Source organism: Onychomys torridus, chromosome 3 (assembly GCF_903995425.1).
Source record: "Onychomys torridus chromosome 3, mOncTor1.1, whole genome shotgun sequence".
Lineage (NCBI taxonomy): Eukaryota > Metazoa > Chordata > Mammalia > Rodentia > Cricetidae > Onychomys > Onychomys torridus.
The window spans coordinates 111,675,265-111,700,872 of NC_050445.1; the positions used below are offsets into that span (position 1 = coordinate 111,675,265).

The window sequence follows — 25,608 nt, forward strand, 5'->3', positions numbered from 1 at the left end:
ACCACTGAGCTAAATCCCCAACTCTGCAAGATTTTCTTTGTAACAATTTTTATCATTATTGTTGTTAAGATTGGTTTCTGGAATTTATGTGGTGGTGGTGGTGGTGGTGGTGGTGGTGGTGGTGGTGGTGTGGTGGTGGTGGTGGTGGTGGTGGTGGTGGTGGTGGTGGTGTGTACTGAAGTTTTCCTATGGTATATAATGTCTGAGTGATTAGAGAGAGCCCTGGGCTCCTGAGATGTTTTCCAGAGTGTGAGGACAGACATTTTCACAAGAATGCTAGGGTTGGGCCTTTGCCTTTACTCCAGCACTCAGGAGGCAGAGGTAGGCAGATCTCCTAAGTATGTGGTATGGCATGCTGTGTGAGTCTCTGTGTATGTGGTATGTGAATTCCTTTGTGTGTGTGTATGTGGTGTGTATGTGTGTGGTGAGTTTATGTGGTATGTAAGTGTGTGTGTGTGTGTGTGTCCGTGTATGTGATGTGTAACTCTCTCTGTATATGTGGTGTTTAAGTCTCTATGTGTATGTGGTGCGTGTATGAAGTATGTAAGTCTGTGTGTGTGTGGGGGTGGGTGGGTGTACACACAAACATAGATGTGCTGCCTACCGGACCAAAAAGAAAGGTAGCCCTGAGTGGGGAGACGAGCTTTAACAAGGGACAATGTGACTCATGCTGCCGGGCTGGGAAGGTGGAGCCCAGTGAAGAGAGTCGGAGATGAGAAGATTCCCTGCAAGCTCCCCACCCTGCCCCGGGGCCAGCCTCCTTTCCGACCAAATACTTTCAGAAAATGTAATCCTTCTTTAATGGCACAATTGAAAAAAAATCCTGGTGGTACATACAACTCCAGCACTGTGGACGTGGGAGTAGGAAGATTAGGAGTTCAAGAGCATTGTCTGCTACAAGAGAGTTCAAGTCCAGTCTTGATCTAAAACAGTACAGGCTAAGCATGTGACTATGAAAGTATTTTACTCTGTGTGTGTGTGTGTGTGTGTGTGTGTGTGTATTTAGGTAGCTTTGGAGGCCAGAAGAGGGCATTGGATCCCCTGGAGCTGGAGTTACAGGCGTTACAGGCATTGTTGTGAGCCTCCTGGCCTGGCTATTTGGCTGTTAAAAACTGGACTCAGGTCCGCTGGTAGACAAGCAAGCTCTCTTAACCACTGAGCCATTTTTCCAGCCTAAGGTGTGACTTTTTAAAAGTATGGTTATAAAAAATTCATTGCACAGTCAGAGGCAGGAGGATCTCTGTGAGTTCGAGGCCAGCCTGGGCTACAGAGTGAGTTCCAGGAAAGGTGTAAAGCTACACAGAGAAACCCTGTCTCACAGAGAAACCCTGTCTCAAAAAAACAAAAAACAAAAACAAAGAGCCAGTCGGTGGTGGCGCAGGCCTTTAATCCCAGCACTGGGGAGGCAGAGCCAGGCAGATCTCTGTGAGTTCGAGGCCAGCCTGGTCTCCAAAGTGAGTTCCAGGAAAGGCACAAAGCTACACAGAGAAACCCTGTCTCAAAAAAACCAAAAATTCATTGCACAGCCAGGCAATGGTGGCACATGCCTTTAATCCCAGCACTCTGAGTCCCAGGCCTGCCTGGTCCACAGAGTGAGTGAAATCCAGGACAGCCCACACTACACAGAGAAACTCTGTCCCCAAAAACAATTAAACAAAAGTTCATTACACACTTTCACTTTTCTTTCCTTTTTTTTCAGCTTATAGGTTGGGGATTTAGCTCAGTGGTAGAGCCCTTGCCTAGCAAGCGCAAGGCCCTGAGTTCGATCCTCAGCTCAAAAGAAAAAAGAAAACATGGAAGAACGTCGTGGATTCTCTTGAGCAGGCACCACGTCTATCTCTGTGTGGTTCAAGCTTTAGCACGTGGCTGCGGAGACCAGCACACAATTACACTTTTCTGTACATGGCTGGGTGTGTCTGTAGGTGGCTTTTTTAAAAATTGCCTCAGGCTGGGATGAGATAGGAGCTGAGCAGAACTCAGGTGTGGCTGTAAGGAGGGGCCAGGAGACAGAAGCAGCCAGAACACTAGAACACTATATGTCAAAAGTACTGGGGTTGTATGTATCTCTCGACAGGGTTTCTCTATGTGTAACAGCCCTGGCTGTCCCGCGTTGGCTTTGTAGACCAGGCTGGCCTCAAACTCAGAGGTGTAGCTGCCTCTATGTCCTGAGTGATAGGATTAAAGGCATGTATCACTACACCCAACAATATATATATATATATATATTTTAATGAGACAAAGTTTTGGTAATGTGGCCCAGGCTGGCCTTGAATTCCTCCTGCCTCAGTTTCCAGAGTGCTGGGATTAAAGACACACACCACCACACCCAGTCACAGGAGCACATTTACTGGGAACTCACATCTGAAGATGGTCATGCAGAATGCTTGGACTAAACTAACCACCAGCAGCCACATAGTAGCTACTTGCCCACGTGGCTCCTGAAGCCTTGAAATACCATCTGCATTAAGAGGTAACATGGGGGGGGGGGGGGCTGGAGAGATGGCTCAGCAGTTCAGAACACTGACTGCTCTTCTAAAAGACCTACCTGGGTTCAATTCTCAGCACCCACATGGCAGCTCACAACTGTCTGTAACTCCAATTCCAGGGGACCCAACACCCGCACACAGACATACACGAAGGCAAAACACCAATGCACATAAAATAAATAATAATAATAAACTATTTTTTTAAAAGATGTAAAATACGGGCTGTGGGTGTTCCTTCAGAGCTGGCAGGTGCTTGTGGGACTTCCCTCAGTTGGTGGGGTGCTTGGTTAATACACATGAAAGCTTGGGTTCCCTTTCTAGCATTACATAAACTTGGCGTGCTGTTGGAGGTCAATCTGAAATATCTAAGACCCTGCCCCCAAAAGGTTAATAAATAAATAAGGCTTGAGAGATGGTTCAGTGGTTAAAGGCACGGTCTGCTCTTCCAGAGGACCCAGGTTCAATTCCCAGCACCCACAGGCAGCTCACACCTATCTGTAACTCCAAGATCTGACAGCATCATTTAGACATAGAGGCAGGCAAAACACCAATGCACATAAAATAAGAATTAATATTTAAAAAGTAAATAAATAAAAGTAAAATGGGTTTTAAACACTTAGCATGGGAGGCAAAAGCAGTGGAAAGCAGCTATGCTGACAATATATATGGTAGCAAAGCTATGGAGTTAAATGAGCTGCATTGTGTAAGTCGGTTTCACCTATTTGTTTGTTCTGGGTTCTTGGCCTAAAATCCAGGCCCCTGACACTGAAGCCAATGGCCCACCATTGAGCCTTTTCCATTTACTTTAAAAAATATGGAGATCTGAGACTCATGATAATACACGACTTTAATCCCAGCACTCAGGAGGGAGAGGTCATTAGGACAGCCTGGTCTACAAAGCAAGTTCCAGGACAGCCAGGGCTGTTACACTGAGAAACCCTGTATAAAACCAACAAAAGAACTTGGGGCTGGCAGGTGGTGGTGGCGCACGCCTTTATCCCAGCACTCGGGAGGCAGAGGCAGGTGGATCTCTGTGAGTTCGAGGCCAGCCTGGGCTACAGAGTGAGTTCCAGGAAATGTGCAAAGCTACACAGAGAAAACCCTGTCTTGAAAAACCAAAAAAAAAAAAGAATTTGGGGTCTGTGAGATGATGAGATGTCTCACCTGGTAAAGGAATATACTACCAAGACTGAACACACCTAAATTCAGTCCTGAGCCCCACATGGTGGAAGGAGAGAGCCGACTCTTACAAATAGTCCTTGGAAGGCCTTTAATGCCAGCTCCTGGGAAGCAGAGGCAGGAGGCTCTCTGAATTCAAGGCCAGCCTATTCCATTGAGAGACTCTGTCTCAAACAAAAAAAGGAAAAAGAGACAGAAAACAACCAAGTCGTCCTCTGACCTCCATGTGCATGGCATGCCCACATACCTGCATACACACTCAATAAACAAAATGTAATTACTCTTCCTTACTTCGCTCAGTGAAGCCTGAAGGCACAGCAGCCATTTATATCATAATAGCTGCAGCTGTTAGAAGGTTTACCACTGGCCAGGCACTGTATGTTGATTTAGTAACTTGTCATAGGTCAGAGGGCTGGTCAGAGCGCTAGTCTGTAGATTCTAGAATCCCCACTATTCACTGTGAGGCCAAGAGGCCTCCTAGATAGCAAAGACCTGAGAGTCTATCTGGGACAAGGACATATGACCTGACTCGATGCTGAATGCCTGGTACACAGCAACTCAAGTTCAAAACCCAGTTCCAAGCAGGGCTGGGCTGTGGCTCCGTTGGTAAGGTGTTTGCCTGCCATAATCAAGGCTCTGGGACCCAAGCCCAGCACAGCACAGACTAGGCATGGTGGAACTCAGGTCTGTGATACCAGCACTGGGAAGTCAGAGGCGATAGAAGGTGATGCTACATAGAAAGTTTTGACGCTACATAGTGGCCAGCCTGGGCTGCAGGAGACCCTGTCCAAATAAATAAACAACAAATAGGGAATTAGAGGGCCAGGGAGACAGCACAACAGGTAGCAAGCCTGAGGATATGAGTTCAATTCCTGGGATTCACAAGGTGGAAGAAGGAGGGAACCAACTTCCCCAAAGGTTGTCCTCTGACCTCCACAAGCACGCCGTGGTGCCTACGAGCCCCCCCACCCCCCGCCCCACATATACACACAAAACACAAAAATAAATGTAAAATAAGCAGAGAAATAAATAAATGTGAGATAACAAGGATGGCCCCTGTGACCTCCTTCATTTCCCAGGGCAGGGGGAAGTTTCTCATCTAGTGGTCAGCTCCTGGAGCTGCAGCAGGCCCCACCCCTCTGCTCACACAGTCTGTTTCCTGCTGCCCAAGTTAGAAGAAGAGCCTCGCTGGCATCCCGGCAAAGGGAATGCTGATTATCTTGATACTGTAGGCTTTGTCCTGATTGCATGGGTCACTGACAGCAACACTTGATATTGTGTGATGCTTTTCTGAAAGGGTTTTTTTGTTTGTTTGTTTTGTTTTGTTTTGTTTTTCGAGACAAGGTTTCTCTGTGTAATCTTGGCTGTGCTGGAACTCACTCTGTAGCCCAATCTGGCCTCCAGTTCACAGAGATTTGCGTGCCTCTGCCTCCTGAGTGCTGGGATTAAAGGCGAGTGCCACCACCGTCTAGCTTTGAAAGAACTTTATTTTATTTTGTTTTTTCGAGACTGGGTTTCCCTGTGTAGCTTTGCACCTTTCCTGGAACTCACGCTGTAGCCCAGGCTGGCCTCGAACTCACAGAGATCCACCTGCCTCTGCCTCCCAAGTGCTGCTAGGATTAAAGGCCCCCCCAGTCTTATTTTATTTTATATCATGTGCATTGGTGTTTTTGCCTGCATGTATGTCTGGTAAAGGTGTTAGAACTCATGGAGTTGCTATTATACACAGTGGTGAGCTGCCAAGTGGGTGCTGGGAATTGAACCCAGGTCCTCTGGAAGAGAAGCCAGTGCTCTTTGTTAATATTCTGACCCCACCCTTTGGCACCACCCTATGCCCTGATGTAGAAGCCTATTCTTAAGGGGAAACTCCACCCATTTCTCTCTTCTCCTTTCCTTCTGCTCTCTCCCACGAGGTATGCCCCTCTGGAACCTCTTGCCCCTTTCTCTCTCTCCCTCTCTTTCCCTCCTTACCTTCTCTCTCTCTCCCCCCTCCACCAAATAAAACTTCACTGAGCCTGTCTTCACGGCATCTCGGTCTCTCACCCGCTGTGGGACACCTTGGCTCTACCCACCAGAACCCCCGCCAGCACATGTAATTCCTAACACCCTTAACTGCTGAGTCATCTCTCCAGCCCCTGGAAGAACTTTTTTAAAAGACCAGGGCAGGGCGGTGGTGGCGCACGCCTGTAATCCCAGCACTCGGGAGGCAGAGGCAGGCAGATCTCTGTGAGTTCGAGGCCAGCCTGGGCTACAGAGCTAGTCCAGGACAGGCTCCAAAGCTATGGAGAAACCCTGTCTCGAAAGACCAAAAAAAAAAAAAAAAAAAAAAGGAGGAGACAGGGTTCCTAGCACTTTACGTGGGGCAGCTTGTAACTGCCTGTAACTCCAGCTCCAGGGGGACCTGAAGCCTCTGAGCTCCATGGGCACCTACACTCACTCACTTGCACATATCCACACTCACACGTGTGTGTATATATATCCATATGCACTCACATGCACATATCCACAGACACTCACGCACGTATCATACACAGGCACTTGCATGCACATAATGTAAAAATAAAATAAAATCTTTCAGAAAAACTTTTTTGGCCTGGTAGTGGTGGCGCACACCTTTAATCCCAGAACTCTGGAGGCAGAGGCAGGCAGATCTTTGAGTTCAAGGCCAGCCTGGGCTACAGATGGAGTTCCAGGATGGCAAGGGCCACACACACAGAGAAACTCTGTCTCCAAAGAACCGAAGAAAGAAAGAGAAGATAAGCTGGGCGGTGGTGGCACACGCCTTTAATCCCAGCACTCGGGAGGCAGAGCCAGGTGGATCTTTGTGAGTTCGAGGCTAGCCTGGTCTACAGAGTGAGATCCAGGAAATGGGCAAAGCTACACAGAGAAACCCTGTCTCAAAAAACAAAAACAACAACAAACCAACAAACAAACAAAAAACAAAACAAAAAAAAAAAAGAGAGAGAAGATAATCATAGACATATTTCAAGGGATTTATTTGTTTTTGAGACAAGGCCTCTGGAGTCTTGGATGGCCTGGAATTTACTACAGAGATCCACCTGCCTCTGCCTCCCAAGTGCTGGGAATAAAGGCCTGCACAACCACGCCCAGCTGTTTCTCTTGAAACAGTTTCTTGCTTTGTAGCCCAGAATGGCCTAGAACTGTTTCCTGCCTCAGACTTTCAAGTGCTGGGCCTACAGCTGGTGCTGCGGGCCTTGTTCAGATATTTCATAAGCATGTCCACCACGGCAGTGCCTTCGAGAGGAGAAGGTGAACAGTTGAGGGTCAAGGTTTCTGTCGTGTTCTAAGAATTCTAGCTCTCTAAAAGTCTTGTGTTCATGTGGTGTGTGTTTGTACATGTACATATGGGTGTGGGGGCCAGAGGTGTCTTCCGCCCCCACTTGTCACTTTTTTTTGTTTTTGGTTGATACAGGGTCTTTTTTTGTGTGTAGCTTTGGAGCCTGTCCTGGAACTCACTCTGTAGACCAGGCTGACCTCGAACTCACAGAGATCCACCTGCCTCTGCCTCCCGAGTGCTGGGATTACAGGCATGTGCCACCCCGCCAGGCTGGGGTGATACTTTTGAAGATGCAACAAGTAGCAGCTATGTAAATCAAAGTCAGAGCCTTTGGGTTGGGCATAGTTAGGCACACTTGTAAACCTCCAGAGGTGGAGGAGGAAGGATCAGGAGATCAAGACTAACCTCTGCTAACTAGTGAGTCTGAAGCTAGTTTGAACAATACCCCAACAACACCCAGCAGGGTGAAGCAGGACTGTTGAGTTTGAGGCCAGCCTGGGTTCTGGTAAAGGCATAAATACATGTAGTAAGGGCCACCCTACCTGTATGGTGTGTAACCAGAATGCATTTGGATCTGAATCTATTACCACAAAAAGGCAAGAAGCCCTGGTTCCTTCCACAATGTGGATAAGCCTTGAATTATACATTACATGGTAGGGGTCAGACAATAGCCGCCAAGTATACTGTCTACAATAGTGCAGGTGAGAAATGTCCAGTCGGCCAATACCTAGATACAGGAAGTAGACAACTGTTTACCAGAGACTGCAGGCTCGAGGCTGCGGGTGAGGAAAGCTGGGGAGGGCAGAGGAGGGGAGGGAAAGGAGGGAGAGGAGGATGTGGTGGGTAAGAATTTTTCCTTGGGGGAGATGTGAACAAGTCTACCTGGACTAAAGTCCTAATGACCACGCACTGTGTGATCCCACCAAAGTTCACCCTGGGGAACCAGTGAGCATGGGTGAGAGGTTACAGACAGGCACATGAGTGACCCTAAGACAGCCACATAGGAAGGTGGATGATGGTGTCCCCACCGCTGAAGATGAAGTTCTTTCCAAGCCTGTTACTCTAGCACCTTCCCAGACCCAGAGGAGTCCATCTACCATGTGGGCCTTGAAAGGTCTCTCTATCTGAACCTGGCGCTTACTGATTAGCTAGACTGGCTGGCCAGGAAGCCCTGGGATTCCTCTGTCTCTATCCCCTGACCCAGTGCTTTGGTTACAGGTACACAAGGCCATTTTTTTTTTTTTTCTTTTTTCTTTTCTGGAGTTGAGAACCGAACCCAGGGCCTTGCGCTTGCTAGGCAAGCACTCTACCACTGAACTAAATCCCCAACCCACACAATGCCATTTTTATGTGGGTTCTAAACTTGCATGGCCAGCTCCACATCTCTAGTGTTTGACAAGGGCTCATTTTGTCCAGGCTGGCCTGAAACTAATGATGGTCTCCTGCCTTATCCTCTTGTGTGTTGGAATGTGGCCTGGAGTTTCTTTAATTGGAAGTTGGACAGTAAAAGTTACTAAGGACAGTCAGACATAGTGGTTCATGCTTGTAACCTCATCACTTGGGAGGCTGAGGCAGGAGGATCACCCATGGGTTTAAGGCCAGCCTGGGCTACATAGTAAAACCCTGTTTTGTTTTGTTTTTTAAGTTACTAAAAACAAAAGAAGACAATGTGTAGCTAAAAGTTTTCCCGGTCCCACCCGGCTAGCTCAGTGGGTAGAGTATCAGACTCTTAATCTCAGGATTGTGGGTTCGTGTCCCACGTTAGGTGCCAAGTAGACGAATTTCTAAATGGTCTTGCTAACCTCACCTGACCAACACCACAGCTTCCAAAGAGCGTGACTTCCTGTCTGTCTACCCAGGCTTATATGCCTTGCTGTTCTGCCCTCTCATTGGCTCTCTTAGCCCAGCTACCTCATTTCCTCTTCTTACACAGCTGTCACTGTCTGTACAGACCTCCTGGTCTCTATGATTGGTACTGGGATTAAAGGCGTGTGTCACCACAGTGTGGCCTTGAACACACAGCGATCCTGCCTGCTAAGGGATTAAGGGTGTGTGCTGCCTGACTTCTTGTTTACTTAAAATGGCTGGCCCCCACCTAATCTCCAGGCAAGCTTTATTTATTAATATACAAATAAAATATCACCACAACAGTGTGCCTAAAGGTAGTTTTTCCAGCCTGATGGGACAATCCAGCAGAGTGACAGTTTGGTGCTCTCTCTGAATTTAAATATTCAATAGCTGTGACCTGGGATCAGTCCCTTCAGGACTGGAGGAGGGAGCTAGGTTTTCTCACCTGTAAAATGGCATCAAAACTTCAATTGGGCTGGGAAGCACACACCTATAATCTCAGTACTTGGAAGAAGTACTGAGGTCCAAGGGGTCACTAAGGAGGCAGAGACTAGGATACAGGAGATTCTTTCTCAAAAAACAAAAAACCACCCAAATACCAAGATGAAACTGGCTAATGCCAGCTCTCCCACGCCTCTCCCTGGTGTCGACAGAAGGCTTGTGTGTCAGAAGTCAGCCCAGTGTCAGGAGGCAGAGCAGAGATGGGGGCCACAAAGGCAGCATTATATTCTAAGGCAGCCAGAGAATGGTGGATATTATCTCCTCCTGTCTTCCAGCTAGGAAGACTGAACCCTAGAAGGCCAGAGCAACTTGTCCAAGGTCACTGTAAGCAGCTGCCAGCGCCAGGCCTGGAGCTTGGATCCCTCAGCGGAGCCAGGGGTGCTTGCAGATGTGGAGGCTGAGGCAGGAGCTCTCGAAGCCCAGGCCATGCGTGGAGGAAGCACCCCACCAGGCAGGCCCACTTTCCTGTGTACAGATGCCCGCCTGGCAGAGTAACTGACTATAGGGAGGCCTGAGGGGACCCACGAGGACTGTCACTTTGACAGAGCTGGAAAGGAACAATCATAAAGGAGGGTGAGGGATTCTCTTTTCTTCTTAGCTCAGGCTAGACTCCACGGATTTTCTCTTGCGTGGGCAGGGATGGCATTTACTTTAAGTAGGGGAAGGATATAATCAGATTTAAACTTTTGGAAACATGGGCTCGGGCTGTAACTTGCGTGTCTAACACAGTAAGTTCTAGGTTCCATTCCCCAGGCCCACCTAAAACCACATGTGGTGAATGCCTACAATCCCAACTCTGAGAGGTAGAAGCTGGAGGATCAGGAGATCTAGGTCATCCTACATACCAATTCTAGGCCAGCCTGAGCTCCATGAGACCCTGTCCTCCAAAGAAACTAATACTTTTTGGGAAGTCCCTTTGGTAGTCAGTGAACTGAAGGAAGTGGAAGCACAGTGGAAGATGTCTCCTGTGACAGTCTGTTCCTCTGTCTGCCTTCTTGTCATCTGGCTAGTGGGAATGCAAGCACAAAGACGACACTGGACAGTTTGTGGGGTGCCACTCCAGAGTCAAGAGTGGAGGGGTGAGGTTGCTTCAACTCAGAGGCCTCAGCCACCGGCACGGCACATAGTGCTGGCAGGGGTGGGGGATGGTCACAGAGTCAGTAGCTGCTCTGGAGATGGCCTGAGGGTGGTGACTCACTGTCCAAACAGGAAGGCAGAGGTCCTCCACGTGGTAGTAGTAAAGGGTGAATGTGAAGAGGGACGAGGGGGACTGTGGTCTGGAGGGAGACGGGCCTTGTGCCATGGTACAGCTCCTATGGCCAGGACACAACAGTGTCTGTCAATCTGTCCAGGCTCCTCTTTCGAGTGTCTGTGGCCTACTGCTGATGTCTGTAATAGGAAACACTGCAGGCTGGAGATGGCTTGCTCGTCAAGAGCATATATTGTTATTCTTGCAGAGGACCTGAGTTTGATTCCCAGCACCTGCATTAGGCAACTCACAACTGCCTGTAACTCCAGCTCCAGGTGATTTGTTGCAGGCACGCACAAGCACACAAACAAAAATACCAGCCAGGTGTGGCCACTCATTCCAAGAATTCCAGCACTTGGAAGTTTCAGGCAGGGGGTGGATTCACAACTCAAGGTCAGCCTAGGCTGCATAGTGAGACCATCCTAGAAGACACCCCAGTCTTTTCCCTGATGCTCTTCACATTCCCTCCTGCTGTTCCCATGCTTTCTAGCGTCAGTATTTGAGAATCTGAGTGGTCTCCACTCTGTCTGGGCGGCGGTGGCAGCTCCCAGGCTTCTGTTCCCCTCATTGCTCTGAATCTTTGCTCTGCAAGCATGCACATTCCTTTGAAATGTCTGCCCCAAGTTATTTTGGTCATTAAAATGACAGTATATGTGCAGGAGTTGGGGGTGGGGGACAGCAGCAGGGGTGTATGACGAAAAAATCCTTAATATTTAGATTTTTATTTAGTTTTGGTTTTTTGAGACAGGGTTTCTCTGTGTAGTTTTGGTGCCTGTCCTGGACTTGGCTCTGTAGACCAGGCCGGCCTTGAACTCACAGAGATTTGCCTGGCTCTGTTTCCAGGGTGCTGGGATTAAAGGTGTGTGCCACCACTGCCCAGCACAACTTACTTTTTTATTTAGCAGTGGTGGGAACTGAAATTCCTCCTAGGCCTCACCTCTTAATTTCTCTGTCTCTCTCTCTCTCTTTCTCTCTCTCTCTCTCTCTCTCGACAGGGTACACAGAGAAACCCTGTCGAGAGAGTAGCCCTGGCTGTCCTGGCACTACTTCTGTAGACCAGGCTGGCCTCGAACTCAGAGATCAGCCTTCCTCTGCTTTCCAAGTGCTGAGATCTCACAGCACCACGTCTGGCTTAGGTTTCTGTCTTAGTAAACTATTCCTGGCTTCTCTCTCGTGGTGACTCTCAAGATTCCCAGAAGCCGTCGGTCTGGTCCTCTTGCCTCTATCTCCCAAGTGCTGGCATTTCTGGTGTGCTGTTAGTGCTGGTGACAGAACCCAGTGCGGGCAGCACTCCACCAACAGAGCTACCTCAGTCTTCTTTTTCACTGTTTATGAGGGTGTATTTATAGGAGCATGGGCATTTCACCAGTGGCTACATCACTGAATAAAATGTCCCTTTCTCCCCCAGCCAAAAAAAAAAAAAAAATCCTCAGGGAGGGGTGGGGACTTGTATCCCCCCCCCTTTTTTTTTTTCTGAGAGAGGATCTCTTGTAGCTTGTAGACCAAGTTGGCTTTGGTCTACAAGAGATCCTCTCTCAAACTTTATGGCTGAGAATGACCTTGAACTGGTCCTGTAGCCACTGAAGTGCTAGGGTTAAAGGCAAGAACCATTACACCTGGCTAAATGTTGTACCTTTATTTTTTGTCGGAGGAATGGGTGGGTAAGGGAATTTCTTTTCTTTAGAGACAGGTTCTTGCACATGGCCCTAGCTGACCTGGGAACTCAATTTGTAGATCAGCTGACCTTGAACTCAGAGATCTGCCTGCTTCAGCCTCCTGAGTGCCCAGATTTCACTTGGACACATGCCTGGCTCTGTGTGTTTTGTTTTGTTTTTGAGATGGGGTCTCAGTATTTGGTTGGTCTTCATACTTGTGAGCTTCTTGTCTTAGCCTCTGAGGGCTGGGCTTGCCTATGCCATCACATCTTGTTTGTTTATTTATTTATTTGAGCTGAGGATCGCACCCAGGGCCTTGCGCTTGTTCAAGTGCTCTACCACTGAGCTAAATCCCCAACTGTTTGTTTTTTAAAGTCTCCAGCTGGGTGGTGTGGGGGCACACCTTTAATCCCAGCACTTGGAAGGCAGAGCCAGGCAGATCTTTGTGAGTTTGAGGCCAGCCTGGTCTACAGAGTGAGTTCCAGGACAGAGTCCAAAGCTACACAGAGAAACCCTGTCTCGAAAAACAAAAGAAAACAAGTCTCTCTTCGGCATTACTGCCCCTTCATCAGCCTGGAAACTTTCACTTTTCTCAAGGCCACTATCTAGCTAACTATCCTGCTTCTTCAACCATTTCTCTCAAAGTATTTATTTGTATGGTGTTGGGGACTGACCTGAACACAGGGCCTTGTGCGTATCAGACAATTGCTCTGCCACTAAACTACTTTTGAGATCCTGCTGTGTCAGAGACACCAGCATCCAAGACTACTTAAGTCCCTCATCATCAAAATGACACCTCCTCACTACTTAGCTTCTGCTCTGTATTTACCTGCTGGCATGTAGCTGCCGCGACTTCTTTTCTAGTTATTGGTGGGCCATTTCTGTCTGTGTATAAATCTGTCATCAGGCCGGGAAACACTGATCTCTTTAGGTCTGTCTTCAGCCTCCCCGCAGTGTGCATTCTGCTTGATACATCTCAGCCTGTATTAGAACCTCTTTCTACGATGACTTCTTAGTGGCTGCTCCTGCCTTTCATTTTTCCAAGGTGGGAGCCATTCTATGCTTTGCTGCCCAGATTATCTCGAAATAACTGGGCATGTCAGGTAGGAGAGCTGAGAAAGTTCAAGTGACTGATCCCCGCGGTATATTTGAACCATGTCCCTCTTTCAGGGACTCTACTGGCTTGTCTGAGGACTCAAGTTTGTAGTCCACTTGCCCCGATTAGTGCTCAGTTTCCAGAAGACACTGTATTAGACCCTCACCGGGCCCATGCCCTTCCTGGTCACTCAGCCAAGTTTAGTACATACCATATTGTTTTTTTCCTTCCTTTTTCTGGCTTTTCTTTTCTTTTTTCGAGACAGGGTTTCTCTGTGTGGCTTTGGAACCTGTCTTGGAACTCACTCTGTAGCCCAGGCTGACCTAGAACTCAGAGATCCGCCTGCCTCTGCCTTCGGAGGGCTGGAATTAAATGTGTGCACCACCAAAGCCTGGCATTATTCTTATTTGAGACAGGGCCTCTTTATGTAGTCCTGGCTGGCCTGGAACTCACTATGTAAGGGGCTCGAAGTCATAGCTTTGCTTGTCTGACTCCTGAGTGCTGGGATTAAGGCTATGCACACACCTGTCTAGTATACATCTTTTTAATCGGGTCTTCTCTGCCTGTGTATTCTAGGCACTCTCCACTCCCACAAATAGGCCATCTGCCATCTAGTTTATTTTGCTCTAAGACTGCTTTTTTGTCCCAAGCTCAGGGAGTGTGTTCTTTTAACACTTCCAGCTTCCAGTGCTTTGCTCAAGGCCACAAGTGGCAGAACCATCTACTCTATGGCCTGGCCTTTCAGCAACCCCCACAACTCACTAGCAGGGCATGGAAATCTCTCCTCCAGGGACTAAACAGGCTTGTACAGTGGTGTCTTGCAGAGAAGCATCAACAAATGCTTACTGCCAATAACCTCCTAAAGTTCTTTTGCCTGGGCTTGAACTGTCCACTTTGGCACCTTAAGTGTCTGTTGTCTTACTGTTGTCTAGTGTGGCCTGTAGACACTTTTTCTTCTGCTCTGTGTCCAGCCTAGACTCAGCTCATAGGGACTGGATTACTAGGCCTTTACCACAGCTGTTCTCAAACTTAAGATCTCTTTTTGCCAGAGCTGAGGACCGAACCCAGGGCTCTACCACTGAACTAAATCCCCAACCCCTCAGGTCTCTTAATGGGCACTAAAGATGCAGTGTTCTGATTCAGTGAGTAGTGGGACTCAGGAATCTGCATTTTAGCACCTTGGATCGGTCTACATTCCTGGGAGGGCTGTCCCACTTAGGCAGGATTATTTCCTGCAATTATTAGCTAAACATTGCACACAGCTGAGGAAAATCAGAAAAATACCCTTTTGTTTCTGGGCACCTCACTTGGCAGGTGTAACGTTCTGACTGGGCTACTTGCCACAGGTGCCTGCTCCCCACGTGGTCCTTCTGTAGTGTCATCCCAGCCCCGACCCAAGCCCCTCCAATCCCCCAGCAGCTGTGGCCCTCCTTTCCACCCTTGTTTCCCTTTCCTTCTAGTCCCTGCCCGCTCCCACAACCCTTGCCCGTGAGTATTTTATTGTTCTGGCTAAGTTTTCCCTGCGGGATGGGGGTAGGGGAACCGCTGGCTAGACGGACAGGATGTTCTCCATTCATCCCGTCCTACTGAATGGGCAATTTTTCCACCTGAGAAAACCCTATATTTTCTACCAGAGATATGGGCAGAGGCCCCTCTCTGGAACTTAGCTGGAGAGAGATGTCACTCCTGAGCCCCCGTCTCTGTAAACATCCCGAAGCAGGCCCAACCTGCCATTCCTTTGTTGGGGCAGAGGGAATGGAATCTCACCGATAAGGCAAGGAAAGCTTGCAGAGAACAAGCGCGGCCCACCCTTCTCCCTCTGGCCTCACGCGCCCCACACTTAACAGGGGAAGGGAGGGGAAAAGAAAGCACCAACAATAGAGTTTAAGATAGCAATTCCCAGCTTGTTCAAATACGAAGCGTTTTTAACCAATCCATTTTTTAATTCTTAAATTCTTGACATTACAGAACTAAACTGAAATTTATTAACATTCCACTCTTACATTTCTCATCGACAAACAGAAATAAAATCCATGAGCCAAAAAACCCAAACAAAACTAAAAACAGGGAAAAGCTTATAAAACTAAATATGGATCCCAGCATTAACAGCTGAACAGAGAATGTGATTTTCTTTTTTAAATTCTTAGCGGATGATAAAGTGTAGAAACTGAACACTTACAAATTATTTAAAACCTGGAATCACTGACCAGAAATTACACAGTTGGATCATGGGAAAACAGCAGAAGGGGGTTACGAGCGAACCTACACTGTTCTAGCTGCACCCCATGCCCTTCTCAGAGGAAAGCCTGGCATTGATTAGATACTGGGCCAGGCTAATACTGGCAGCCGAGCCAGTGATAGTGACCTGCCTTCCAGAAGAGCCTTCCACTGGGTTGGCAATTTTGATCTGGGCCCCGGACATCTGGCGGATCTCATTGATGTTGGCGCCTTGGCGCCCGATTATGCAGCCGATTAAGTTATTTGGAATGGTGAGTTCATGGGTGGTTTGAGTAGATGCATCCAAACTTGCCCAATAGCCTTTCACCTCTGGAGAGCTGGAGTCAATTCCGGCGAATCCCGTCCCGCCGTGCATCATGGCAAAGTGAGACTGTTGTCTTGCCACCTGGTTCAGCTTGGCCAGATCGAGCGGAGAAATGGTGTGTTGTCCTTGAATCGAGTAGGCGTCTAGAGGGGGTCCCTCCAGGTCGTGGGTGGCGTGGGGGTAGCCCGCCGCGTCGCTGCAGCGATCCTGGCCGCCCGCGCAGATGACGGGCGAGCTGGCCGGCATGGGCTGGTACGGGATGGTCATGACTCTCCCCTGCGGAGACTGGGAGAGCGTCTCCAGCATGACCAGGCAGATCTGCTTGACACACTCGGTGACCGACTGCGGCACGCCGGCGATAGTGATGGCCCGCTCGGTCGAGTTGGGCAGCATATCCCCCGCCACCTGGACCTGGGCCCCCGTGCTCTCGCGGATCTCCTTGATCTTGCAGCCGCCCTTGCCGATCAGGGAGCCACACTGGGTGGCGGGCACCACCAGCCTCAGGGTGACCGGGGGCCTGCTGGCCGCCGTACTGTTGGTCATGGAGCTGTTGATATCTTCCTCCAGCTTGTCGATGATCATGGCGAAGGCCTTAAAGATGGCATTGGTGGGCCCGGTCAGCGTGATGATTCTCTCCGGGCAGTTCCCCTCCGAGATGTTGATCCGCGCGCCGCTCTCCTCGCGGATCCTCTTCACCGACTCCCCTTTCTTCCCGATGATGCTGCCCACTTCCTTTCCGTGCATCAGCAGCCGAATGGTGAGAGTCACGTTGAGTCCGCTTTCGGTCACACCGGCGTCCATGGCGAGCGGCGGGCGGCGTTCGGGAGTTGGGCTCGTTACGTGGTCAAGTCCTGGGCGGCTGGCGGGGGAGGGGAGGAGTAGGCCCCGAACTGCCGGCGCGAGGCGAGCGGGGGCCGCGGGAGCGGGCGGGCGCGGGCGGGAGGCCGCGGCGGCGTCGCAAGGCGAGCGGCGGCGGCGGCGGGGGCGAGCGGGGCCGGGAGCGGCGGACGGGCGGGTGGGCGAGGGCGCGGTGGTGGCGACTCCGGCGGCAGCCTCGGCGGTCTGGGCGGGGCGGGAAGCCCGCTTTCAACCCCGCGTACCCTCTGACCCCGGAAGTGCTTGCTGCGCAGGACCCCTAGGAGGGGGGGAAAAAAAAAAAAAAAAAGAGGACCGGCTTTTTTAGGTCACAAGGCTGCGCCAGCGCGCGCGCGGTGCTTGAGAAAAGTAACCCAGGGGCCCCGCGGGAGGGGAGAAGACGCACGGCGAGGGCGAGCCTGGGGACCCGGCGGGCGATTGAGAGGGAGCACGTGTTTTATTAACTCTAGCGGCACCGGCAGGGGCCTGGGGAAATTACTGTTCTGTGACGGCGACAGAGACCATTCTCCCTCTCCCCTCCCCCGCGAAGGGTTCGAACGCGAAGCGAAACAGGCAATCGCCGAGGCCCACTGCAGGCGGTAGCTGGGACGCCGCGGGCTTAAAACGTGCGCGCGAGGGGGCCGGGGCGCATGCGCGGGGGTGGGGGGGGGGCGGGCGGGGCCCGCGGTGTCTTCCGGGGGGGGGGGGCGGCGAGGCGCGGCCAGGCGGGCGTGCACGCGCTCTGGTGGGCACGTGGGGCCCTTTCGTCCCCGGCGTCCGGGCGCCTCGTACCAACCCCCACCTCGGCCTCAGTGCGGCCGCTGCGGCCGGGGCGCAGAAAGGCTAGAGACTCCCCGAGCCCAGCCTGCGCCGCCGGGGCGGCGTGGGGAAGGGTCAGGATCGCGGGCCGCGAGGAGAATGGCGTCTCTTTACATAACGCTTTGTTTGCGTTTCGTTGCTCCGTCTCCGGGAAGCCCCACCTCCTGCCCCTGCGCCGCCGGCCCCGGCAGCCTCTTTAGACGTTAGAGCCGTAGTGCGCCCCGGAAGGCGGCCGGCCGGCCTGGCCCGCACGTCCGCGCTCGCCCGCGCGCCCCCGGGTCGCGCTCTCCGAGGCCGCGGGCCCTCGGCGCGGCCGCCATCTTGGGAGGCCCTCCTGCCCGAGCTCCTGACGCCCGGAAATGGCCACGGGGGCTCTGGAGAGCAGTTATGGTTTCCTGGCCTTTTCCCTGTTCCACGGGCCTAGCCAGACGAGAGGAGGTTGTGGGGACGTGTTTCATACCTCAGGGAAAGGGCTAACGTGGCGCTCCTCGGCCCCTTTGATCCCCACAGCGGGGGAGGGCTGGCAGCCATGTGTCCCGACAAAATGGCGACACGTGTCGCCTACGCGAAATTGGGGTGGGCCCGAACGCTCTAGAACGGGCGTCTTCGCACTCTGGGGCCTGCCCCCAGGCCTTCCAGGATGGGACGGCGGGCCTCTGGCGAGTTCGTTGGCAGAAACTTAGGCCCTCCACCCCTCTTGTTGGGCTTGTGCATAAAACGCAGGCCTACCCGATGCTTTTCTTTCTTTTTGAGTAATGGCCGGCGGGGTCGTGTCCGCGCAGTGCCCAGCCAAGTATCCAGGCATCTAGAAACCCGTTTTTCTGGATCTTGTACAGGCTGTGGTGTTAACTGATTAAAGACTTGTTGCTAAAACCTTAAGGTTGCTGTGTCTTACTATTCAGCTGTCCAGTGATCCGCAAGCTCGCAGTTGTGTCCTCTAATAGAGTCGAGGGGCCGCCGGTGGTTTTGGGTTTGCCAGTCCAGATAACATTTCACTACAATCCTTTTTTTTTAGTCACAGTCCGCTGACTGCAGTGGGTGTTTATTTCTCTCTCTTTCTTCCCCCAGCAGAGTAAGACAGACCCAGAAAGATGAAGGGACTGATTTAAGGTCGCTCAGTATGGAGGATGGAATCCATAAACATCTGATTTCCTTACTGGTGAGCACCTTTGCAGATTTTTATTTAAACCAGAGTTTTATAATTTATTTTTGCAGAGCTGGAGATCAGACATAGGATCCTGAACTTTTTAGCCAAACTTTTCACCACATTCCCAGCCCTTGTGTTTGCAGTGCAAAGTCACACACTGTGGCCCAGCTTTCCCAGAACTACAGGTCCTCTTGTCTCAGCCTCTCAAATACTGGAATTATAGGCATACACCAACCCTGGCAGGATTGTAGAATTTAAATGTTGCAGGACATGGTAACAAACATCTTTAATCCTAGCTCTAGGGAGGAAGAAACAGGTGGAGTTTGAGGCCAGCCAGGGCTACATAGCAAAACCCTGTTTCAAAACAGAAAAAGAATTTAAATGCTGCTTTCAGTGTGTTAGATGAGTTTGTCATTTTTGTCTATTTTTTGTTTTGTTTTCAGACAAGATTGTCCTGGAACTCACTCTATAGACCAGGTTGACCTTGAACTCAGAGATCTGAACTGCCTGCTGTGATTAAAGGCTTAAGCCACTACTTCCTGCAAACTTCGTTATTTGTTTTGTTTTGTTTTGTTTCATTGTTTTTTTGTTTTATTTTGAAGGCAGTGTTTCTTTCTGTAACCATGGATGTTCAGGAACTAGCTCTGTAGCCCAGGCTGGCCTTGAATCAGAGAGATCCACCTGCCTCTGCCTCCCAAGTGCTGGCATAGAAGGCTACCACCACCTGGCTGAACTTGTTGTCATTTGTAAAGGAGCCACTCAGATTACCAATTGCTATATAGTTATCCCCTATTAGTATGTCTAGTGCCTTCTAGCTTTTCCTGGTGTTGGTGATACTTGTCCATGCTCAAATATTATTTTAAGAAGCCTCTGGTTAAGGACTCGAAGTGGAAGTGATTCAGTCTTGCCCAAAGATTCAAGTTATCTGTTAATTTGTGATGCATTTTCCTCTATCTGACTTCAAGGAGCAAGCAGTTTTCTGTATGACTCAGTTATTCATATGGTGGTTTTCTGGCTTCCCCATTCCTTAGCAGATAAAGTTAAGATTTTTTTTTTTTTTTTTTAAAGCTGAGGATCGAACCCAGGGCCTTGTGCTTGCTAGGCAAGTGCTCTGCTACTGAGCCAAATCCCCAACCCTAAAGTAAGCTATTTACCTGACTCCAATCCTCCATTTTCTGCAAATATTGACAGTATGGGAGAGATAAATCATAATCTGTGGACTCTTGAATGTAATCGGTAGTGGGCCAAGCAACAAACATGTACCTAAGTGCCTTTGACTATGTGGGCATTAGGGGGAGAAGAGTGTTCTGTTTGGACTTACATTGAGATGATGTGTCAGACATTCTAAATGGGCATAATTTTGCCCAACTCTGCAAACAGCTTTAGTAGGTACACAATATTAGCAAGTGATAAGAATAGACAGCATGAAGTGTGTGCTGGGCACTGTTATGAGCGTTATTGGGTGCTTTAATTCAGTGCTTCTCACATTTGAAAAAGGAAAGCATTGAAAAAATTAAATTTTCATGACTCACACATGTACACACACATATAACAAACTACTACAAAATAGCATTTCTGCTCGTTTCTTTATATGCCAAGAAAACAGGAGCCATTATAACTAAAGTAATTAAAAGCCCATAAGTAGGTCATGACAGATGCACATGTTTAATCCTCATAGAACTTGAGATGAGTGGTGATATTTCCATTTTACAGAAGTAAAGGACTTGAGTCTAGGCCATTTGAGTTCAGAAGCTATATGTTAAACCACTAAATTACATATGGATTTTGCTGGGTGTCTTTCCTTGCATGGTGACAGTGTAGGTTAAGGAATTTAAAATATTAATAAGTACTAAATAGTCAGGTGAAGCTCGACCCTAATTAGTCTTATTAAATAAAAACCCAGAGTCAGATATTAGGGTAAAAGCTGAAGGATCAGAGAAGCAGAGCAGCCAGCCACTTCTTAACCTTTTTGAAATCTCAGACTTAATGTGTGGGGCTCCTGTCTTTACAAATCCTCAGACTGAGTGGTCCTGACTCCACTCGCCTTATATTCCTGTCTCTACCTCCGTAGCAGTGGGATTAAAGGTGTGATCTACCACCACCTAGCTGTTTCCTTTTAGACTGATTGAGTCTTGTGTAGCTGAGAGTGGCCTTGAACTCCTGAACATCCTGCTGCTTTCTCCCAAGTGCTGGGATTAAAGATGTGTGCCACCACTGCCTGGCCTGTATGATTAATTAGTGGCTAGCTCTGACCTCCGATCTCCAGGCAAGCTTTGTCAGAACACAAACAAAATATCATACAACAGTCAGGCAATAGAGAGAGGCAGGCTTGGTGGACTACATCTTTGATTTTAGCACTCTAGAGGCAGAGGCAGGAGGATCTTTGTGAGTTTGAGGCCTGCCTGGCTTACATAGTAAGTTCCAGGACAGTCATGGCTCTGTCTCAAAACAAAATCAGGTAACAAATGGATGAAATGTAATATAATGAGAGAGTGTCCTAATTTAGAAAATTCTGGTTTTGAATTTGCCAATTTTTAAGCTATTAGCTCAGAGTGAAGACATGCTTAGCAGTTAAGAGCACCCCTTCCAGGGTACCTGCCTCTTCCAGGATACCAGTGTTGGATACTGAGAACCCACGCGGTGGCTCAGTTATTTGTTAGCCTAGTTCTAGGGGATCTGACGCCCTCTTCTGGCGTCTGGAGAAACTAGGCATGCAAGTGATGCACAGACATGCATTCAGACAAAAATAACCATACACATAAAAAGAGCCAGGCGGATCTCTGAGTTCCATGACAGCCTGGTATACACAGTGAGTTCCAGGATAGCCAGGGCTACACAGAAACACCCTGCCCTGAAAAAACAAAACAAAACAAAACAAAAACAGAACAAAACCAATATATTTAAAGTCTGCTGAGGCAGAAAAGACTTAAAATAGACTCAGGATGAAAAGCCTGACTTGGTTAAGTTTTTTAGTTGTAATATTTATATGTATTTTATATTAATTATATATATTTATCAATCAGGAAATATTTCATTTCCTTTATTTTTGGTTGGTTTATTTTTGTTTTTTCAAGACAGGGTTTTTCTGTGTAACCTTGGTTATTCTGGAACTAGCTCCAGAATACTACCACTGCCAGGCTGATTCGTCTTTTAAAAAGAAAGCTGATTTTTATTTATTTATTTACATTTATCTATCTGTCTGTCTGTCTATCTATCTATCTATCTATCTATCTATTTATGAGACAGACTTCTCTGTGTAACAGTGCTGCCTGTCCTGGGTCTCGCTCTGTAGGCCACACTGGCCTTGAACTCACAGAGATCCACCTGCCTCTGCCTCCCAAGTGCTGGGATTAAAGGCGTGTGCCACTGTTGCCCAGCTAATTTTTATTTTATGTGAGTGTTTTTGCTTACATGTATGTAGGTATGCCCTATGTGTGAAGTACCTGATGAGGCCAGAAGAGGATGTTGATTCTCCAGAACTGTGTCCTACCTCTGGGACACACTAGCTGTGAGACTTGTATAGCCCAGCTGTTCGGGCCTAAGTGTTCCCATCTATAAAACAGAAGGCCAGCTCATCTCCAAGCTCTTGGATTTTGTTTGGGGGTGGTACTGTTCGATGACCTTGCTTGTTTATCCCTTTGGGGAAGGGGGCAGTTTTACCTCACATTGAGCACATTCTTTACTTCCTTTAGACCAACACTCCATGTTCTGAGGAGCCACCCCTGAAGCTACTGAGATAATGGAGCAGTGGACTGGATAGTCCCCTGTATATCATCCATGATTCTTCTCAAATTCAAGTGACCACAGGCTGGTTAAGGGGCTTAATGAGTCTGGGAAGGTGAGTCAGGCCTAGACTTTGTAAGTCGAACCACAGGATTTATTCTCCATTCAGAGGGATGGTTTTTATTTCCTCTTAGCGTATGTTGACATGCTACATAAACCCTTTGATAGTGAATTTACATTATTTAAGTATCACAGAAGCCTTGCCATTCAACTGTTGTTAAGTGTGCACTTCACAGAAGAGCTCTCTGTGGGTGGGAAAAGGCTTGCTGAAGGTCAGACAGCTTGCTAGGACTTGAGGTGAGTCTCCTGACTCCTGGCTGTCACGTTTTCTTTTTCTCTATGCCTGTGGCTGACTAGATAGTAGAAAAGTAGCACACGAACTCAGAAGAATGGCTGACCTCAGGCCCTTGACTTTTGGGGTCAAGTGTTTAGGGACTCTTCTTCCCGTGTGTGTGTGTGTGTGTGTGTGTGTGTGTGTGTGTGTGTGTGTGTGTGTGTGTGTGTGTGTTTTCAAGACAGGGTTTCTCCATGTAGCCCTGGCTGTCCTGGATCCTGCTCTGTAGACCAGGCTGGCCTGGAACTCACAGAGATCTGCCTGCGTCTGCCTCCCGAGTGCTGGGATTACAGGCGTGCACTAGCTTTGTATTCCATATTCTTTTTAAAATGTGCATGGGTGCTTTGCCATATGTCTTGAGTCCCCTGAAACTAGAGTTACAGATGACAGTTGTGAGCTGCCATGTGGATACTGGGAATTGAACCTGGGTCCTCTAGAAGAGCAGTCAGTGGTCTTAACTGCTGAACCATCTTTCTAGCCCCTATTGTTGTTTTGAGGTAAAAGTTTCATTATGTACTCCAGGCTGGCTCAAATTTGTAATTTTCCTACCTTATGCTGATAAATGCTGGAATCTCACCAGGCTAGCTCCTTATTTATTTCTTAGTTGTTTTTGAGACAGGGACAGGGTTCACTATGTAGCCCTGGCTGGCCTGGAACTTGCTGTGGTAGACCAGGTTGGTCGTGAACTCACAGAGATCTCTGAGTCTGAGGACAGTCTGGTCTACAGAGTGAGTTCTAGGACAGCCAAGGCTACAGAGGGAAACCTTTTCTTAAAACCACCCCAACCCCTGCCCAAAATTGTTTTACTTACGTGTGTGTGTATGTGTATACTCATATTTGTGCCAGTGCCTATATGTAGTTAGAGTTTTCCTGCCTGGCCCACAGTCAGGACAAATCTCTCTTACCCGCCAGTCCCACAGTCGCTCAGAACCAACCAAGAAAGCACACAGAAACTTATATTGCTTACAAACTGTATGGCCGTGGCAGGCTTCTTGTTATCTATTTCTTCTATCTTAACCCATTTCTGTTAGTCTAGACTTTGCCACATGGCTTATGGTTTACCAGTGTCTTTACATGTTACTTCTCATGGCAGCTGCTGGCAATGTCTCTCCCAGCCTTCCACTTCGCATAATTCTCCTCCTCCTTGTCCCCCCTACTCTATCCTTCCTGCCTGGCTACTGGCCAATCAGCACTTTATTTTACCCAATCAGAGCAACACATTTGATATACAGAACATCCCACAGCTCTTGCCCTTTTCTTTTTTTCAAGAAGTAAAGTTTTAACTTTTATATAGTAAAATTTTAGATAACAAAATGATTATCAAGCAAGAATTATAGTTACAATATTAAAGAAGATATTCTATCTATCTTATATTTGTGAGTCTAAGGTTTTATATCTAACTTATCTTTTATCATAACTGAGGAAATTATAACTATCTAGTCTTCAACCACATCAAAGACCTCAGAAGGATATAATATTATCTGAGAACCGGGAGAAGGATGCAAGCAACTTTCAGGAGTCTTGCAGGGTACTCAGAGACAGCTGGCAGCCTGGATAGTCACCCAATGTTCCTTTGTAATGTTGGGGCATTTGTCTTCAGCCCACAGGGCTAGAGTCTCTCGGTCACTTCTCTCAGTGTCCTGTAGAATGTCTGGCAGTTTCCTCTGTGAAGCAGGAACCTGAAGGACCATTTTGTCAAGCCAAGTTCAGTGGTCACCTTTCTATGGGTCTTGCATGTCCAGTTGATCAAGCAGTCCAGGCAAGAACAGTTTCTTGCCCAAAGGGCTATTTTTGCCAAGGTGAAGATAAACTCCATATGAAGTGTCTTCAATGCCCATCCTCCTCTCTGAAGTAAATCGGTGCTGCCAGGAGCAGACATGTCTCACTATCCAGAAAGTCTAAATTTTAAAAATACTTTAAATGCCATATTCTGTAGGTCTTTGAAGTATTTGAAGATTACCTATCTGAAATATCTCTGTGTATACTTAGAAGACTTAACTAACATGGCTACGAGTATGATTATCATAGATGACTAATTATTAATCTATTTTTAATTACCCATTACAATTTTAAATGAGCTGTACAAACATAATACCTTAAACAATAGTAGAAATATACACACAGTATAACAAAATTAACTTTGTTTGTATCAATAGACTAAAATCTATACCAATTTAAAACATTTTAAACAAGTTGTTGCTCTTTAGAAGTAAGTTTCTTAATCTACCCTTTTTTCTTATTATATCTATATCATATCCCCTTTTCTTCTTTAGAAAGAGATCGCATTTATAATCAACCTACTTTAAATAAAAATACTGTTTTCTGTCCCACACCAGAGGGCTCTTCTGATTTGGGACACAAAAATCTCTTAACCTTTTCTTTTAGCAATATGTTTGGGTTTAGAGAAGGAGTGAGCTAATTCCATCTCCAAAGCCAGCTTGATAATTTTGGGAAATTGGGCGTAGTTTTTCTTACTACTTCCTGCTGGAGGGGGGCGCTGTATCTTATGGGGACATAAAAAAAAATTTAGGATTATGGAGTAGTCCGTGAGGGTAAACCTCTGAGCCAGTTGCCTTGAAACCATTCTGGATGTTGGATCATCTGGGCCATGGTGTCATCGGAGACCTTTCAGGTGGTCTTGGCTGATCAAACCTGATGTATTTTAATCTGGAATAAACCCACAGCCTCTGGCTTTCTGTGGAAACAAAAGCAGAAACTCTCTTCCAAAGCAACATATCCTTATATCCAAATTTTGAAGTCAAGTTACCTTTAAAATTTACATATTTGTTTAACTCAACAGCTTTTACAATCAAATC

General features: G+C 48.1%; 1 protein-coding gene and 1 long non-coding RNA gene across 7 annotated transcripts in view; one reads left to right on the forward strand and one right to left on the reverse strand.

Moving 5' to 3' along the window:
* Window positions 1-15,195: 15,195 nt before the first annotated feature.
* Window positions 15,196-16,940, reverse strand: Pcbp1 (poly(rC) binding protein 1). Its single transcript, XM_036181412.1, has one exon. It carries the CDS (start codon window positions 16,653-16,655, stop codon window positions 15,585-15,587), a length of 1,071 nt encoding a protein of 356 aa, XP_036037305.1. The 5' UTR covers window positions 16,656-16,940; the 3' UTR covers window positions 15,196-15,584.
* A 523-nt stretch (window positions 16,941-17,463) lies between these two features.
* Window positions 17,464-25,608, forward strand: part of LOC118579215 — a 58,106-nt gene continuing 49,961 nt past the window's right edge. For 4 of the 6 annotated variants that reach the window (XR_004944445.1, XR_004944446.1, XR_004944444.1 and 1 more), the window contains exons 1-2: window positions 17,464-18,687; window positions 22,368-22,513. This is a non-coding gene — a long non-coding RNA (uncharacterized LOC118579215). The remainder of the gene's footprint in view (window positions 18,688-22,367; window positions 22,514-25,608) is intronic. The other 2 variants (XR_004944448.1, XR_004944449.1) reach the window with 2 other exon arrangements.

Bases quoted from the DNA above. Each gene is read 5' to 3' on its own strand.
- Pcbp1 (XM_036181412.1), bottom strand. From the start codon at position 16,655: ATGGACGCCGGTGTGACCGAAAGCGGACTCAACGTGACTCTCACCATT.